The sequence below is a fragment of the Anopheles coustani genome, chromosome 3 (assembly GCF_943734705.1).
Source record: "Anopheles coustani chromosome 3, idAnoCousDA_361_x.2, whole genome shotgun sequence".
NCBI classification, from domain to species: domain Eukaryota; kingdom Metazoa; phylum Arthropoda; class Insecta; order Diptera; family Culicidae; genus Anopheles; species Anopheles coustani.
Genome location: NC_071288.1, coordinates 5161595 through 5178814, shown reverse-complemented (window position 1 = coordinate 5178814; position 17220 = coordinate 5161595). Strand labels below are relative to the sequence as shown.

The window sequence follows — 17220 nt, the reverse complement described above, 5'->3', positions numbered from 1 at the left end:
GGTTGGAAATCGTTTCTCCAAATTAAAATGTTTTCTTTTTAATGACTTCTAGAGAAATTTATTTGTCTTTCTAAACGGAAGGTGAGTGGGTAAATACAAAATCGCAGTTGTGCAAAAGCTATCGGGCACGATAAAATAGACACAATTTATTTAACAATTTATCCATTGTTAAACTCATCGAAGTAGACTTGCCTTCGTACAAACGTATTCTATTTTAGTCATTCGGTTAGAGCCTATGAGCAAGATCAGATAGGATTTTTCGAACTTTTTTCCGAAGACATTTTGGCCAGATCCAGATCAAACGAATCAAATAGAAAAATGTCGTTTAGAGCATTGCAGAAAATTGTTCGATCGTCTTTAAAATCTTTTCATTATTTGCCCATCCGAAACATTCAACACAATGTGAAAATAAAAGAACAGTGCTCGAATCCAGCGTCTCGAGGGTTAGTGCTCGGAGTATACGCGGACGAAAGTGATCGACTGGATATCGGGGTACTTACTCCGACGGCAGCTAAGTATAATGAGGTATTTTTTCACATCATTAAAATTGTTAATCCACGTAAACTAGACCCTTTTGCATGGCATTTTTCTAGGCGTATACCAGTGGACGACTGCTTGAGCTTCTTCGACTGGCCGGACCGATGCCGAAACGTGGTGAGGTGAGAATTTTATACAATCTCGAACCAACCTATTCCGCCGTGGCAGTTTGTGGTCTTGGTAGCGAATGTCTCGGTTACGATGATGTAGAAAAGATGGACGTATCGAAGGAAGCAATCCGTATCGCAGCAGCACGCGGTTGTCAGGAGTTGCAGAATTTGGAAGCCAGCCGCATCTACGTGGAAGACTTTGGTCATGCGGAATCCGCCGCGGAAGGAGCCCACATGGGGCTTTGGGTCAATCAGGAGCTACGCAGCGTGGATCAGCGGAAGTTTGTTCCCCAGCTTCAGTTGTACTACGAACCGGAACTACCCTGTGATTCCAATGGATGGCGCATTGGACTGGCGAAGGCCGAAGCCCAGAACCTTGCTCGGCAACTACAAGAGACACCATCGAATCTGATGACACCTACAACATTCGCCCAAAACGTCGTTCAAATTCTCTGCAACTCGGGCGTCAATGTGGAGGTGAAGGTACGCGGTTGGGCTGAGAATCAAGGAATGACATCCTTCCTGACGGTAGCTAAGGGTTCCTGTGAACCTCCGATCTTTCTCGAGCTAAGCTATTACGGTGCAAAAAGTAACGAACGACCGATTGTACTTATCGGCCAGGGTAATACCTTCGACAGCGGCGGCCTTTGCCTAAAACCACTCGAAGCATTAACGGACATGCGAGCAGATATGACGGGAGCAGCATGCGTTGTAGCAACCTGCAGGGCGATTGCCGCCCTCAAGCTGCCCGTAAACATTCGCGCACTAATTCCACTTTGCGAGAACATGATCGGATGTAATGCAATGAAACCGGGCGATGTGATTACGGTCAAGAATGGCAAGAGTATCGAGATTGTGAAAACCAGCAATGAAGGACCTCTGACACTGGTGGATGCATTGCTGTATGCGGAACACTTTGGCCCCAAGTACATCGTGGACGTTTCGACTATCTCGAAATCCGTGCTGGAAAGCTTCGGAAAAGTTTGTAGCGCCGTCTTCACCAACTCCGAGGACCTTTGGCAACGAATGCAAAATGCCAGCATTCACACGGGCGATCGAGTATGGCGGTTGCCATTGTGGGATTATTATACGCAGCAAATTTGTTCTGCAGACCACGTGGATGTGCAGAATATTGGTTTGGGTGAGGGGGCGAACAGCTGCAAGTCTGCTGCGCTTCTTCGCGAGTTTCTCCCTTGTGGGCCGTGGCTCCACATTGACGCGTTGAATGTAATGAAGACCAAGGGAACCGACTTTCCGTACATTCGCCGTGGAATGGCTGGTCGACCAACGCGCACACTGATCGAATTTATTGCTCAAAGCGTTGTCCAACGCCCGGACTGTGGCAAAGGGAGTTCTACCAAAGAGGTTCAACCATACCGATAGAAAATTACGTAAGGGCTAAGCAAATAAATCCATAACCGTCTAAATTTGAATGGTGAGCGTTCATGTTATTTTTCTGACATGTCGGAGCAACAGGCAGTTTTACTGTAGTTTTGTAAGAAACACAAACAACAGAAAGAGGGAGTAAGAGAGATAGACAGAGAGAGTGGAGAAAGCAAAACAACAATCACTCGATCGCACACAGTTTCATCTCTTTCGGGTTATTTGTCGTGACCGGTGTCTCGGGCAAAGTCCCTTCGAACAGTGTACAGTGAATTTGCATTTAATAAACTTTACGATAAGATTCAACATGTTTGCTCTTCGTTCGGCTATCCGCATGGGTAAGAAAATTGCCGTTAAGATTGGAAAGCTCCGATCATTTCGACAATCAAAACAGTTGCACCTTGTGTTGATTTACACACACGCCATCGGCCGTTGAACTTTGGTCCTTCGTTTCTTGATTTCCGGTTACCGCTCTTTCAGGACATCGTCTTCGATATTCCAATGCACCTCGTACGATTGCGAGTTTAGCCGCACTTCCAGAGACTCATCAAATGCTGCAGAGAACCTGCCGCGATTTCGCAGATAACGAGCTTGTTCCGAATGCGGCCAGGTTCGATCGGGAGCATCTCTACCCGGCGGAACAGATCCGTAAAATGGGTGAACTGGGCCTGATGGCGGTGTCGGTGAAGGAGGACTACGGTGGCACCGGATTGGATTACCTCGCCTACGCCATCGCGATGGAGGAGATTTCGCGCGGATGTGCCTCGGCTGGGGTTATAATGTCGGTAAACAACTCCCTCTACCTTGGACCACTGACGCACTTTGGCAATGAGGAGCAACTGCAAAAGTTCGTAGTGGGTTACACGGATGGATCGAAGGTGGGATGTTTTGCCCTGTCTGAACCGGGCAATGGATCCGACGCCGGTGCGGCATCAACAACAGCAACACTAAAGGGCGACCGATGGGTCCTGAACGGTACGAAATGCTGGATTACGAACGGATACGAGGCTGGTGCGGCGGTTGTATTTGCCACCACCGATAAGTCGCTCAAACACAAGGGCATTTCCGCATTCATTGTGGCGAAGGAAACGGCCGGCTTTTCACTCGGAAAGAAGGAGGACAAACTGGGCATTCGCGGCTCATCCACTTGCTCCCTGATTTTCGAAGATTGCTCGATTCCGAAAGAAAACCTGCTTGGCGAACCGGGCTTTGGCTTCAAGATTGCGATGCAAACGCTCGATGCGGGTAGAATCGGAATTGCCAGTCAGGCGCTGGGGATTGCTCAGGCCTCATTGGAATGTGCGGTGGATTACGCCAACAAGCGAATTGCTTTCGGCAAACCCATCGCAAAGCTGCAAGCAATTCAGACGAAAATTGCCGACATGGCTACGCGCGTCGAGTCGGCCCGCCTACTTACCTGGCGGGCAGCCTGGCTTAAGGATAACAAGAAGCCGTTCACCAAGGAAGCTGCGCAGGCTAAGCTGGCCGCATCAGAAGCGGCGACCTACTGTGCCCATCAATCGATTCAAGTGCTCGGTGGCATGGGGTATGTGTCTGATATGCCGGCGGAGCGGCACTATCGGGATGCAAGGATAACGGAAATCTACGAGGGAACGTCTGAGATTCAACGGCTCGTCATTGCCGGGGCAGTCCTTAAGGAACTGTCGGCATAATACGGTAGAAGGGTTGGTTTATGTTTGGAAATTCATCTTAGTTCAATTTTCTGTTATATGGTACATTTACGGATGAAAAGATACATTAAATATTATATTTTGCAAATAATATTCTACTATAGAAAATACATGAAACATATTTATTTGTGACTATATGATGATATCCACTGATATACCTTCTTCCATTTGCCAATTATTAATACATTATTTACTATTGTAAAGTTCAACAGCAGATGAGGATCCTCTTTCGAAAAGGATCATGGTGGCATTTGTTAACCATAGTTTAGTAGACTAAAACTATCTGCTAACGAAACGGTGTTACTTCAAAAGTTTGTTCATCGAGGTTATTCTCTAGCTTCACTAGAAGTTGGGTACACACTTTGTAAAGGGTTCTGCTATCTTTTCTTAAATATCGTTAGAAATGTAAAGACCGTTATCTACATAACGGTGTGCAAAAACAGTTGACGTTATTATCTGGAAATATGTTTTTTTTCTACACTAATCACACACCTTGCTTTGAGACCATATCTTTAGCGTGAGTGAAAAACTAGCAACTTCAACCGTGTCCATTTTCCGCGAAGGAAGGCAGAAGGATTTGTAAATAGAGAACAGAAACTACGTGGTAGAAAATTATCACAATACTTGTTAAATAAACCCTGCTGCTTCATCTCTATTCCTACTGCTTGCGTGTAACGGCAACGAATTTTAAATTATGTTTTCTGCGTTGTCCCAATCCCATACCCTATTGGTCGCAAAACATGTTCGCGATGTGCGATACACTAAATACTACTCTTCCTTGCTTTTTCGTTTAAACACAGCTTTTTCTTGACTCTTTGATTTGATTAAATCCTGTTTAAACTGCATTGCGGGACTACTAGTATGTTTAGCATTTGAGATCTAATGCTCTTTGAACTTCCGCCGAAAAAATATCGTTGTATACGGGTACAACTTCTGAAAACAAAGGTTAAAGATTTATTAATCACCACGTATAAATCAGACAGCACGCAGCATTTCTGTCTTAAGGTTACTTACCTTCTTTGCGTTATAGGCAATCATTTTCAGTGCCAATTGCGAGGACCTATTGTATCATTCTGAATCGTCGTCCTCATTGAAACACAACTTTTTCTTTATTAAAAAAGACGAAAAGCCGGTGGATGGAGTATCACAGGCCGAGGCACCGGCACTACGGAGTAAGGAACAGTTTGGTGTACTGGAGATGGACAGTTCGCGCACCGTGGCGGACGGTGATAGGAGGTCATTGGATGCATCGCCGCATATGGATGCGTTAAGGTTTGGCGGGGAAGGCCCAAGGGGACGAATATCACTGTCGCTATCATTTAGCCGAGGAACTTGACACGGTGTTGAATGGACTCGACGCGATGGACCATTATCCGATGCCGATGGAACATCGAAGTCTTCGTCGAAACTGTGTGGGAGAAAACAGGTTTTAAGTATTCCTATTTTTTTTTAAATCCCTACTTCAGTTGCTGCTATAATATCATGTTCCACCAATACGTACCACAGGAGCCGCGAAGGCGACCATAAAACTCTACTCGAGTGCCGAGAATCATTTCGACTATGCTGCAACGGCAGCTGACCGTTTTGCAGATGATGCTGTAGATGATGATGATTCAGCGGGGTTGAGTTGACAATACGGATCGTCGGAGTGTGAACGGGGATGGAGTTGTTCAATGTCGGCGTTACTTCCACGCTGTTCTTATCATTGTCAGAGGAGTCGTCCTGGAAACTTTCGCGTAAGAAGTGAGCACGGATATTCCGAGTATTCCCACTGCAAGGACTGCTTTCGAACGAGGACAAATCATCGAACATGTCATCCTCTGCCAGCAAACTAGAGACGTGATCCTGGAAAGACCGCGACACTCCAAAAGATACTCCATTTCGGTGTCCACTTGACGCGTTGGAAATATTCATTGCGCTCCCACAACAGCTACTCGCTTCATGATTGGTCCGCATGCTCTGCTCTTTCACGCTGTGTTCGGCAACGGTTTCCGTCTTGTCCGCGGGAAACTTTCGATGCTGCAGGCGTAGGCAAGCCGCAAACCACATGACGGCGGTAACCACAAATCGCCAAAGAGAAGACAGCTTGCGGCGAAAGTACGATCTTCGTTTTCTTGACTGGTGCAACTTCCGGATTATCGGATGATTCAGCAGCGCATCCACCGTTGGTCGGTCCTCCGGCAGTGGCTTCATCATGCGAACAATAATCTCCCTCAACGATGGCGAGATTTTCCGCGCCAGATTCTCCGGCAACGGTTGTCCACTGCGCAGTCGCTGCCACATGCGTCCATTCCGGGGCAATTCTAGGTTGCACGTTAGCTCGAGCGTCGCGATTCCTAAGCTGAATATATCGGCCGCCTTCGTGTACCGACCGGCCATCAACTCCGGTGCCAGATAGCGTGAATCACCTTCCATAGCGTCCTCCGTTTTGCCTTTGGTGAGGTCGAAAACGAGCCCAAAATCGGCCAACTTACACGTTCCATCGTCCGTGACGAGAATGTTGTCCAGCTTTATGTCTAGATGAATTAGGTTGCGATCGTGTAGGCTTTTTAGGGCCAGTAGTAGATCCAACAGTATCGACCATATTCGTTCGTCGGAAAGCTGCTGCTGTTCGCGTGCATACACCTCCAGGTTTTCCCGGCACAGCTCCATTTGCATGTACAACCGATCGTCCTGTTCCCAGGCTTGGTAGAGTTTCACACAGTTTTCGTGATCGGAAAATTGCTCGTACTGTCGTACCTCTTCCAAGCAGTTGCTGCGGCAATACGAGCTGCGGAAGTAGGTTTTCGATTTTTTCACGGCATACAGGCGACCGTCGGTACGGCTACGTACTTTGAACACTTCCCCGAACGATCCCTCGCCCACCTTTTTCAGCTGCTCGAAGCATTGTTCGTAGTAGGTCTCCGGACGAGAACGATTGTACAATGAGCTTAATTCGGCCCGGCTATCGTTCAATCGGAACGAGATTGCGTTCGCTACGGATGCGTTAAGGCTGCGATTGTACGGATGCTGTATCTTCGGTGGCCGACGCATATGAAAGGAATCATGATTTCCTCGAGGCTAAAGAAAAAAAAGCAAATCAAAGTTAGCAAGACTACGTGGCATCCTATGATCAACTAAATACCTGTTTGAACGAAAAGTCTTCTTCAAAAATTTCTGGGACAGGCAAGGGAGATTTCATGGCTGCTGTTTTTTTTACGAGCCCGCACTCTGGATAACTATAGACCGGTTTTAGGATGTATCCTATTTCAGTTGATTTCGTTCTGGATGATTCACATCAACGCATGTTTCAGCATATGGTTTCGAATAACTGCGAAAGCACACACTATTTGCAGGATCGTGTATTAAACGGCTCAAAACCTAGCATGAACAACAAACTTTGCTTTGTTTTCAATGTTTAGCTTATAAACAGCATCCACGCACGATACAAAAATCCTATTGGATTCGCTTCAGCTTGAAGCACAACAAGATCCCTGGATGGAAATCTCTTCGGAGACTGATCGCTCAACTTTTCGCAATACTGCCGTTGTGAGGTTAGGACGTTCTAACGTTTACACCACTTTTTGGGGATTTACCCTACACTTCGGTTCGTTGATTCTCTAGAATGAATATCCTCAATAGCTGCCACTTTTATACATCATTCTGATGCAAACGCATTTCACGACGAACGAAATAAACTGCAACAGGTTTACGCTTCGGACATTCTGCCTCGCTACGAGTGTGATTTGTTGTGATGTTGTGATTTGAAGTAACACTTGGTCGTTGCAATTTCAAATGAAACTCGGAGGGCTCTCAGCTGTCACTTTAGGTACAGAGCCCTGTTGGCTACGCATTGGTTATCAATCAGTGGAAAAATAAATGTTTCCTCAAACGTTTGAGGTACCTTTACCAAATTCCTTCGAAAAAGTTAAAAATATATCAGTAAACGAAAAACGTTGACTATAATTCTCTTAAATTAAGCAAGAATATTTTATTTCTTATTGTCAACAGGGCACTCACCGGATTTGGTTTTTTGAATCAAAACCTACGCCTATGAAAAAGCGAGAGAAGAAGAAACCTGGTAACTGACAAACATACGAAGCGGCAAACGCAAGCTGGTTTTAGTTCAGCTGTTCGTAGAGCATGACGCTCCGGCCTAACATTTGTAATAAACTTCAATCTATGGCGGTCTTTTTAATATTATTTTGAGGCTTTCTTTTTACCAGAAGGCAAAGTGATCGAATAACAAACGAGATTATTAGTATTGTATGTATAAATCGTAAGTTGATCATGTATGAAATGTGGCCCGCATCAATACACTCTTCTTTTCACTTTCGTTCCACAGCAAATCGTTAAAGCTGCCATTAAACCAACATGGCTTCTGAGATATCCTTCAAGGAAAAGGTTGCAAAATATCGTCGACAGCTGGGATCATCCAGTGTACCAGAGATGTTGCTTCGCACGCTCAAGGAAATGGAATGTTACGTCGACGGCTTTCCAGACGATTCAAACAGGCAAATATGCGCCGCACATCTGGGAAAGGAACTGGTGGATTGGATCTCTCAGAAACAGGATGATGTGTTACAAATGGAACTCGGTCAATCGTTGTTCGTCGTGCTCGAGCGTTTCCTAGCCATTTGCCACAAGGCACAGAGTGCAATAAGGTGTTTTTGTGTAGCCCGATTGTATAATGCGGGCATTGCGCTCAACACGAAAAACACCAGCCAACGTCTGCGGTTGCGTGTTTGCGCACTGATATATCAATTTCCGATCGAAGATGAACAAGCGGAACTGTTCGATCGGATAAAGCGAATCGTGCTGAAGACGGTACAGGATTGGGGCTCAAAAGATGGGACAGGAAAATCGCTGGAGGAAGGCATCGATCTGGTGATTGAACTGCACCGCAAGTTGCTCGTTCATGCAGCGGGCAAATCAGCCGCCACCAATGGAACACGTTCCGGAGCATTGACTTTATTCCGCGAACTTTTCGACACAAATTTGGCACTGCTGTATCGAATTTTTACACTCAGCCGACCTAAAGCACACCATCTTTTCAATGTCGTCATGGAAACTATGAAAACGGTGATGCGACCGAATGAGATAGAACTGGAAAGTTTGCTAAACGAGAGTGTCGGCTTTGTGGAAAATATTATCACCTTCAGCGGAGAGGGAGGAGAATACCTGAAGTTTACAAAGTTCATATCCATGTTCGCCGGACTCAGTCGGGAACCGTACGCCAGCTGCCTCTACCTGCTTGACCAACAGCTACAACTTCAACAGCAGCCCAAACCGACGATCAGAGATATAGATCAACTCACCAATCAGTTGAAAAAGCTGCACAGAGAATATGTATCGAACCCGTTGGTGGTGAAGGTGGCCATCTTTCTCGCCTGCCAAGGAACCGTCTACTACTATCGATTACCACAGGATATAACACTGGCGATTTCGGGGAGTGTAATTGAGTTATTCCAATCACTAATGCCTTTCGTACGCCACTGTCCGGCGGAGACGGTGCCTGAGCTATGCCGAAAGTGCACCAGCTCTCGCCGTCACTTCGCTGAACGATTGCTTACCATGCTGGTGCAACAGTGCATCTCGCAGGTGAAAGATGCTGTCGAACGGAAAGCAACCGGTGGAGTTCCGCTAAACCCTTCCTGCACCGTTGACCGGGTCTGTGAGCTGATTACGAAAAAGTTGGCCCTACTTGACTCGCTCGGCTGTGAGCGTAAACGTCTACTGATCGATAGTACGATTCGACAGAGCGTTACGTGGATAAAGTACGCCCTGACGACTTTACGCGATGACCCGAAGAACGCCGATGATACTGCGGAAGTGCTTAAACTACTGAAGCTATTGATCACCACACAAAACACTCATAAATTCGATTTCCTGACCGATTTGCATCTGGTGCGACTGCTGGAAAACTGCTACATCGAACGTCCCGATTCCACGCCTGCACAAGCGAGTGTCTTCTGCTGGGGAAGCGTCAGTGTCCGTATGCTGAAGTTACTCCTCACTCTACGCGAAGGTAGAACTGGTGCTGAGAAAGAAGAGGATCAATCGACGTCGACAGTCATCCCCATTATTCGATCAATCATGTTCAACCAGGTAAACGCACCGGATGGTGATCCGATTCGATCGCTCAGCACGGTTCAGCTGTACGAGCATCCTTCGTTCGATCGTCACGGATTCACGTTCAGTTGTGTGCTATCTAGGGAGGAGAAGTTTACGATACTGGCCAAGGAAATGGCCCTAGCGGTGAAGTACAAAACGACGCTTTCGTTCACACCATTGGACTACTTTATCCAGCTGCAAAAGTTGGGTGATCTGCGCGAAAACTGTCTCACCTTCGGTATGGCACTGTACGGTTTCAGTGATACCGATGCGGAAAGTATACCGGCGGAAACGATGGACAAGCTTCGTGCTAGTTTAGCCGCGTACGAACCGACGAACATTCAGGAGCGCGTACAGCGCTCGGCATCGTTGGCGATAGGAAGCTACCTTTCCTTCAGCCTGCTTAGTCGCGAGACGTTAAGCCGGGTGCGAGACGTACCGTTCAAGATCGAGCACTTCCGAAACGACCAGATCGACGGACTGCTTACCGAGAGTCAGCTCGATCGGGAAATTCGGCTGATCGACCAAATGGAAGCGATTCGGGCGCACTACGGTGAAATGCTTACGGCGCTGGTGGAGGACAACTTCCAGTCGATCGGAGTGTTGCTATCGGTGGTGCAGATTGCGAGCATCCTGGACAACGTGGCTAGATACTGTCAGCTGAATTACTATCCACACCGGGCGGTCGAGCTACAGCTGCAGAATTTACTACTCGTAAGCCAGGGCCGGGAAGAGCGTCCACTGGAGCAGTGCGCACCGTTGGGATTTCTGTTGGAACAACACCGTGAAACGGAGGAACTGTTGGACCAATGCGCTACAAGCGAGACTGCATGCTGGCAAAAGTATGCCGGTACAAAGTTGGGCCCACTGGCGAATCTTGCGAAACGTGCTGCAGAACTTCTGAAGTCTTTCTCCAGTCCAGCGCAACAATTCACCGATGATGTGCCCGATAATAGAAAATATCAGTTTCTCAATCTCTACCTAAGCCTGGCCGTGTATTATGCTTCACTGGGAAACCTTGCGAAATCGCTTGAACTTATACGCCGAACCCTGGCACATCTTCCTCCAACCGAGCCTTCGTCCGTTTTCGGGGAAGGAACAGACGGCGTGAAGTTACTGTCTCCAATCGAAACCATTGGTCTGCTTGTTAGGGGTCGGACGGCGCAGATCATTTTTCGCCTAGTGGTCGAGTACGGACTTCCCTGGCCAGGAACCACGGACGACACGGCTGAGGCGCCTCCCGCTATGTGCACCTTCCTCAAATCGATGCTCAGCAACTTTAACGAACTGCAAAAGCTCCCCAACAAGCACACGTTCGTCTTTTCGCTAGCTACGGTCGAGATGACGGTTTCCGTACTGCAGTACTCGATCGTCCGGTATGACACGGGTGCACTGGTGGAACCGTACGTTGATCAGCTATTAAAGTTTGTCCTTCGTCGAGGAGCTGGACTGCGCGTGATGCAAGTATTGCTACTGTACGGACACATGAGTGCCGATATGCAGAAGCTTGACCGGGGCGAGGTGAGTGGGCAAAGACCATCAATCTTTGTGAAGATATTATTCCAATTGTTTGATTTTTTACAGATCTCCCTACGTTATCTCTACCGTGTGCTAATGCTACGACCCATTGGCAGCAGTCCAAGTCGCAAGGAATTTGGGAAGAAGATCCAAGAACCTCCCGTACTGTCCGACCGACATGATAGTCGCCATCGTGTGCCATTGGTGTCCCCAAATGGTACTGATAACGATTGCGACCGTTTGCGAAAAGTAGTGCCAAAACATTTGGAGAATTCGATCGTAAGTTTGCTGGTTGCTTATTGTGCCAACTGATTTCCAGCTCTCTAACGTTTAAAATGCATTCCAGACACCCGCCAAAAAGTGGACGCATTTGGACCCGAGCGAGTCGGCAGAGCCGACGATCGAGCAGTATTTAATGTTTCGACATGCGACCACTTGTGACTGTTCCTACTGTCGCTATCCCCAGTACAAGTGTATGTCGTTTCAGGCGGCCGCTCTATCTGCCCGACTTTCCGCTCTCCAGCGATCCCCTGTGAGCACGAACCGGGCCGAACTCGCCTACGAGGCTATTGTCGACCATTGGATCACCGCGGTGGAACCCGAGCTGGATCGATCTTCCGAGACGGCCTCCGGTTGGTTCGGCGCTGGCTATAGGACGGATGTCGTTACGAGTGTAATCCGGACGCTTGTGCAGTGGGGACAATTTCTAGGTGCATTGCATAGGTTTGGTCCCGCGTTGAACGCATTAGATCGAGCGGTTCGGTTCAGCGAAAGGGTGAAACAAATTGCTCCGATTGATCCGGCATTGCTCGAGGATGTCAATTTCAACAGAATAACGATGGCTTACGCACAAAAACGACACGACAGTCAGCCATCGCTGCGACATAAAAGAAGTCGCTCGATGATAGAGAAAAACTTTCTCCAGACGGTGGTGCCAGGAAGGATTGATGGTGGTGACCCAACGGATGGTGAAATAGTGACGCTGAGCACGGAGCTGAATAAACTCTTGCTGACACCACAACAGCAACCTCCTTCAAAGATGTCGGAAAGTAGAGGTCGGGGCCCATCGAGGACTGTCGATGGTGTGAACGAGTTGATTCGGCAAGCGGCCTCCCGGCGTCATCAGCTGAAGAAGAAAGCTCAGCATGAGCCGGCGGTTCCAACGATCACCCCGCTTTTTTCCCGATCCTACTCTGCTTCGGCCCGCAAACCAAAGACGGTGAACATTTTCGTGGATTCGCCACCGGGACCTCCTGCTGGCAAGCACAGATCCGCGGTTCCCGCTACGGTAGCGAAAATGAAGCTCTCTTCTACGGCACAATCGGCGAGTGCGCCAAATAGTGCCATCTCCGGGGATGACGTTGATGTAATCAACGAGCACATACCACACACTGCTCCGACTACTGAACGAAAACGCCGTGTCTATGGAAAAAGAGCATTGCTGCAGGATGATTCCCTCACGCCCACCAAAAGCAAGATTAAGTCGTACAAAGAAGCATTAGAGGCACCCGGAAAGGGCGAAAACAACCGAAAACAAACCAATGTGCATCGTTTCGAAATGAACGGTTTCCCCAACCTTGGCCAGTCGACGAGTGGTTCTGAGGTCTCGCCCCCGAAAACTCCCCAAAGGAGCAAAACAGCTGGTACGCAAGCGAGAGAAGATGTTGCTGCCAGTCCCGGATTGAACGGTTCGTTTCGGGATGTGCTGGTGCTGGGCGGGGCAAAGAAAACCAATGATTCTTCGTGTGTCATCGTGCTGGACGATTCTGCCGATAGTCATCAGTCGGAGGAAGCGGTCGAGGCAAGTTTCGTCCACCATGCAGCCACCATGTCGACGGGTAAAAATTCCGCCCTCTCACTTAAATCCTACTCCGATCGGAAGCGGCTAGCACAGGCGGCCAGTGGATCGAACCTGACACCCTCGACACAAGCATCCACAAATCGTAGGGCACCCTTTGTGGCAAGTAAAACCAAACTACGTTTTGACGATCCCAGTCCGGAGCACAAAGAAGATAATGTACCCTCACCGGATGCCACCAAACCTTCGGTGGTAGCGGCGGAGTCATTGCAATCGAAAGGCTTTGTTAGCGTCGCGCGCAACACTACACGAAAACGAACATGCCAACCAACGATGGACGATGCGCCAGAGACGACCGGACCAAATGTTTCGCCAAATAAAATGCCCGCCTCAGGTGTGGATACCATCGCCACAAGGACAAGGCAACGCAGAAAACGAATATGAGAGATTGTCGCGGATTTCACGCTTTTAAATCTACCTGAATTACCGAGAATGTTTTTAATTATGTTTTGGACTGAATAGATAATAGAAATAAACCAATTGAACTGTAAGGCAACATATTTGTGTAAATCGTTATATTAACTAAACATGGTACTACTTTCGATACGAAGTAAAATTGAGATTTATTTTAAAAAAAAGGCATCCTTTGTCTAATCAGAGCTAGTTCTCACACCATGCGCTGTGTGTGTCAAGGCACTTTTAAAATCTAATACGAAAGAGAAACACTTGGCACGTGCGGCGATTGGACATTGGTCACGCCAGTATCGGCCCTTGTTGGTTGAGCAGCTCCGGTGGAGGGTTGTCGATGATAAATCGGATGTTATATTCCGGCCATTCGTACGTGAGAGGTATCTTGAGATTGTCCGAACTCTTGGTGCCCAGCTCGGCAAAGCTGTCCACCATTCGCGGCACGAGCCGGTTCGGGATGAGTATTTGCACCCAGCAGCCGAGCACGGCGTAGGGCGTTTGACGGTTCACGATCGACCCGGTCACCGATTCGGCTACAAACGTGACCGCCATATTCTGCGCCTTGAAGGTAAAGTGGCGACCGTGACGAATGCGGTCCTTAACGGCGAGGATGAGAAATTTGGCGGCATACGGTGCCAACGTGAGCTCGATCCCGGTCAGTGGGAACACCCGCGACGGGATGTTCGGATTATCGAACGGGTTAACCATGTCGGAGGAAGTGGACCCAATGGACGAATGCTCGATGCCATCGTTCGGTTCCTGCTTGACGGCAATGTTGCACGACGAAATGGAGCGCGTGAGATCTTCTTCCGGATCGAGCAATTCGCTTTTCACCTCCACAGCGAGGGTCCCTTTGGCGAGCTCTTTGAAAGTAAAGTCCGCATTTACGCCAGCCAGATCGGATCCTTCCTTCTCGAGATCGAGCTCTAGCTGACGGAGAGTTTCGGGAAACTGTTCAAATACGCTTCCGGAGCGTGCCATATCCGTGATGAGCCATGGTCCACCCGTAGCCGGATCTTTACGCAGCAAATTGAGCACGCCTTTTCCGTTCCACCGTGACGCCTGTTCGAGCTCTTCACCCGTCACACCTACAATCTGCAGAAAATCAACCCAACCGAAGGGAGTTTCCGTCCGCGGAAGCTGCGGATCCTCGGCTATCAGCATGTGCTGAATGTCGGCAGCGGTGGCGTTGTTCGCCTTGCTTCCATCGAGCGGACGACGCCATGGTATGTTATCGCCCGAACAAAGACGGTTGCCCGATTGGAAGACGTACTTTGCTAGCGATTGGAGTAGGTTCGCGGGCCACGTTGGAGGACGTTCATCTGGCGGAGCGTCGGGCGATTTCACCAATCGAAACGTTAGCTCGAAACCCATTCCGGACCGTGGTTCAAGTCCACCTGAGGTGTCCGCTAAGTGAACTCGCCCATCCCCATGGAGATCCGACAATCCGAAGCTTACGTAGTGCCAGTGCGGGGGAATGTTTTGCTCGGGATCGCCTGGATTGTGGTACATGCTGATGTAATCCAGCGGATCTTGTCCACCAAGCCTGTAATGTTCAAATATTTTAAGAAGCAAAGCAAACTCCTTCCAGTGGATGTCTGATATCTTACCAGTACTTAAGGACGGTGGTCACTTGCAAGGGATTCGTTTGATCGGGATAAATTTTCAAACACTGTTCGATCAGTTTTTGCAGCCCTCGAGGAAGAATGCGTCGTTTGAGACCATCGTCTTTTTCAGTCTTGTTTGTTGCCATCGTTTGGGATTGGGCAATACAGCAGCAACTAAAATTCGGTAAAACAAGGCGCTGTAAACAAAAAACTGACGCTAGGTATGGGGTATCACTTTTGTAAACAAGCGAACCAATTTCACATATGACGGATTAGGACTCGGATTTGAAGATCCGGAATGGATTCAGTTTTCCCATCACTACAAGGGTTGCAAAATGTAAACAAGTTACTAAAAATCAAAGCCGTTCCTAAAGGGAATCGTAAAATATGAAAAGCAACTGTGGTAACAGACTATTTAAGAAACAACCGTTAAAGTTCGAATTCGTTTTGCAATGTTTTTAACAAATTTAGCACTCTATTTCGGAATAAATATTTGAATAAACATACAGAAGCGTGTTTTTAAAAAATAAAGGTGCAATATGATTAGATGTTGTAATAAATAACTTATTTTCACATGCTCATATTCAGCTCAACAAAAAAAGAGCGATGATTGTGATAGCAAAAAGTTCTTCTTTGTGTGTTTCGTTGTCGAATTCCACTGCATAAATTTCATTAAAAAGTTTTCAAAATGGCCACATATTTCTATCGCCCTATTATGAGTCAGCTTTCAATACGAAGCAGTTTTTGCTTAAATCAAACAATTTTATCTTTTATGGACCAGGCTTGGTTGAGGATTGTATTTTTGTTCAAGAAAGAGATATTGTTGTGCAACATCTACCATATTGTAAGCGAAAAAGGACGAAATGGTTTGCCACATTCCTTCTCTAGAACAAAACCGGGGAGCAAGGTAATCATGCCACCAACAAAATAATTAAATCTGCTTGTAATGAACAAAAGTTTGCCGCTACTTCTGTGGTATAAGCGTTCCACAACCACCACCCAACAATTTTCTCTTTATCTTTTGCCTTGCTACATCAAGCGACCAATATAAAAAAAAACACGCGAACGATGGGCAAATTAGACGAAGAACTTTCTTCGTTTCGAGTGGATTAAAATCAGATAAGATGAAAAAAAAATGTTTGAAAAAGAGATGTATAAAAACAAATCCTCCCGCTTTGCGCTACCAAGGTAGAAAGGAAGGAAAAAAGTTCAGGTTCTGTTGCTTGAGATAACCACTGTACGTGGTCCATGCACACTATACGTGTGGAACTACGGAAAAAAGCTCAAAAATATACGAACAAGTGAAAAGGGAGAGTTAGAATCATGATATGTTACTACAGGCAGAATTAATTGAATTAAATACGTAAAAGATTGCTCAAAACATTAAGCTACATAACAGAATTAAGATAACATTAAAATACTTTTTTCGAAAGAATGCCATTGTAAAAACAAACTAAAAAGCCAACATATTAAAGATAGCAAATCGAATCGGAGAATTATCGTGGAATATTTCATAGATCTGTGCTAGCATCGAAACTCTGGTGGAACAATGCTCGTCCTCGACGTGGAAAAAGTAAAATCCAGCCATCATTTCAGAAGGAAAAACAGCGAAGGGAAACCGATCCGTACAAAACGTTCATGTGCCAGTTCAAAGATGAAAGGCATTCCGGAGGCGACTCGGGGGCGAAATCTATTAACGATTCGACCAGAGTAGTGCCCTCCCTCCAGGATCCTGTACAGGCTGGACGGCAGGACGAAGGATGAACCGCAGCCCATCAACCGTCCCGGAAACGGCTATTTAACTTCCTCGCACGGCCACGGGCCTTCCAAACGTTTTCCCTCTATTTTCGTACCTTTTTTACTGCGGTCTGCACGGGGATCCGGGTTTCCCCACGGATAAACGCGCTCCGTGGATGTTTATCGTTATGAGATTTGCAGCTCGGTGAAAAGTGAAATTCCGCCCTTCCGTCCCGGGGACGGGAATGCATGAAGAAGAGCATGTAAAACCGTACCGG

The 17220-nt window shown here is 47.3% G+C and overlaps 5 protein-coding genes across 5 annotated transcripts; 3 read left to right on the top strand and 2 right to left on the bottom strand.

The window, feature by feature from the left end:
* Positions 1-318: 318 nt before the first annotated feature.
* Positions 319-2030, top strand: LOC131260377 (cytosol aminopeptidase-like). The gene is made up of 2 exons (XM_058262080.1): positions 319-525; positions 594-2030. Exons 1-2 carry the CDS (start codon positions 319-321, stop codon positions 2028-2030), a joined length of 1644 nt encoding a protein of 547 aa, XP_058118063.1.
* A 212-nt stretch (positions 2031-2242) lies between these two features.
* On the top strand, positions 2243-3770 carry LOC131272534 (short-chain specific acyl-CoA dehydrogenase, mitochondrial). The gene is made up of 2 exons (XM_058274292.1): positions 2243-2368; positions 2511-3770. The coding sequence occupies exons 1-2, from the start codon at positions 2338-2340 to the stop codon at positions 3701-3703; spliced, it is 1224 nt and encodes a 407-aa protein (XP_058130275.1). The 5' UTR covers positions 2243-2337; the 3' UTR covers positions 3704-3770.
* A 50-nt stretch (positions 3771-3820) lies between these two features.
* On the bottom strand, positions 3821-7233 carry LOC131272533 (membrane-associated tyrosine- and threonine-specific cdc2-inhibitory kinase). Its single transcript, XM_058274290.1, has 4 exons — positions 6846-7233; positions 5223-6781; positions 4736-5129; positions 3821-4654 (listed from the first exon to the last, which is right to left on the bottom strand). Exons 1-3 carry the CDS (start codon positions 6900-6902, stop codon positions 4790-4792), a joined length of 1956 nt encoding a protein of 651 aa, XP_058130273.1. The 5' UTR covers positions 6903-7233; the 3' UTR covers positions 3821-4654; positions 4736-4789.
* A 658-nt stretch (positions 7234-7891) lies between these two features.
* On the top strand, positions 7892-13731 carry LOC131272426 (uncharacterized). The gene is made up of 4 exons (XM_058274149.1): positions 7892-7966; positions 8046-11335; positions 11399-11611; positions 11679-13731. The coding sequence occupies exons 2-4, from the start codon at positions 8075-8077 to the stop codon at positions 13572-13574; spliced, it is 5370 nt and encodes a 1789-aa protein (XP_058130132.1). The 5' UTR covers positions 7892-7966; positions 8046-8074; the 3' UTR covers positions 13575-13731.
* Positions 13701-15351, bottom strand: LOC131272427 (suppressor of fused homolog). The gene is made up of 2 exons (XM_058274150.1): positions 15209-15351; positions 13701-15144 (listed from the first exon to the last, which is right to left on the bottom strand). The coding sequence occupies exons 1-2, from the start codon at positions 15349-15351 to the stop codon at positions 13884-13886; spliced, it is 1404 nt and encodes a 467-aa protein (XP_058130133.1). The 3' UTR covers positions 13701-13883.
* Between the last annotated feature and the right edge of the window lie 1869 nt (positions 15352-17220).

What these genes read in the sequence shown, in the direction of transcription:
- LOC131260377 (XM_058262080.1), top strand. Translation starts at nt 319, where the DNA reads ATGTCGTTTAGAGCATTGCAGAAAATTGTTCGATCGTCTTTAAAATCT. An exon ending in CGGCAGCTAAGTATAATGAG is followed by an intron (nt 526 to 593) that starts GTATTTTTTCAC and finishes GCATTTTTCTAG; the next exon opens with GCGTATACCAGTGGACGACT.
- LOC131272534 (XM_058274292.1), top strand. Translation starts at nt 2,338, where the DNA reads ATGTTTGCTCTTCGTTCGGCTATCCGCATGG. An exon ending in TCGTTCGGCTATCCGCATGG is followed by an intron (nt 2,369 to 2,510) that starts GTAAGAAAATTG and finishes CCGCTCTTTCAG; the next exon opens with GACATCGTCTTCGATATTCC.
- LOC131272533 (XM_058274290.1), bottom strand. Translation starts at nt 6,902, where the DNA reads ATGAAATCTCCCTTGCCTGTCCCAGAAATTTTTGAAGAAGACTTTTCG. An exon ending in AAGACTTTTCGTTCAAACAG is followed by an intron (nt 6,782 to 6,845) that starts GTATTTAGTTGA and finishes TTTTTTCTTTAG; the next exon opens with CCTCGAGGAAATCATGATTC. An exon ending in TCGCCTTCGCGGCTCCTGTG is followed by an intron (nt 5,130 to 5,222) that starts GTACGTATTGGT and finishes TCTCCCACACAG; the next exon opens with TTTCGACGAAGACTTCGATG.
- LOC131272426 (XM_058274149.1), top strand. Translation starts at nt 8,075, where the DNA reads ATGGCTTCTGAGATATCCTTCAAGGAAAAGGTTGCAAAATATCGTCGA. An exon ending in AGAAGCTTGACCGGGGCGAG is followed by an intron (nt 11,336 to 11,398) that starts GTGAGTGGGCAA and finishes GATTTTTTACAG; the next exon opens with ATCTCCCTACGTTATCTCTA. An exon ending in AACATTTGGAGAATTCGATC is followed by an intron (nt 11,612 to 11,678) that starts GTAAGTTTGCTG and finishes AATGCATTCCAG; the next exon opens with ACACCCGCCAAAAAGTGGAC.
- LOC131272427 (XM_058274150.1), bottom strand. Translation starts at nt 15,351, where the DNA reads ATGGCAACAAACAAGACTGAAAAAGACGATGGTCTCAAACGACGCATT. An exon ending in ACCACCGTCCTTAAGTACTG is followed by an intron (nt 15,145 to 15,208) that starts GTAAGATATCAG and finishes TGAACATTACAG; the next exon opens with GCTTGGTGGACAAGATCCGC.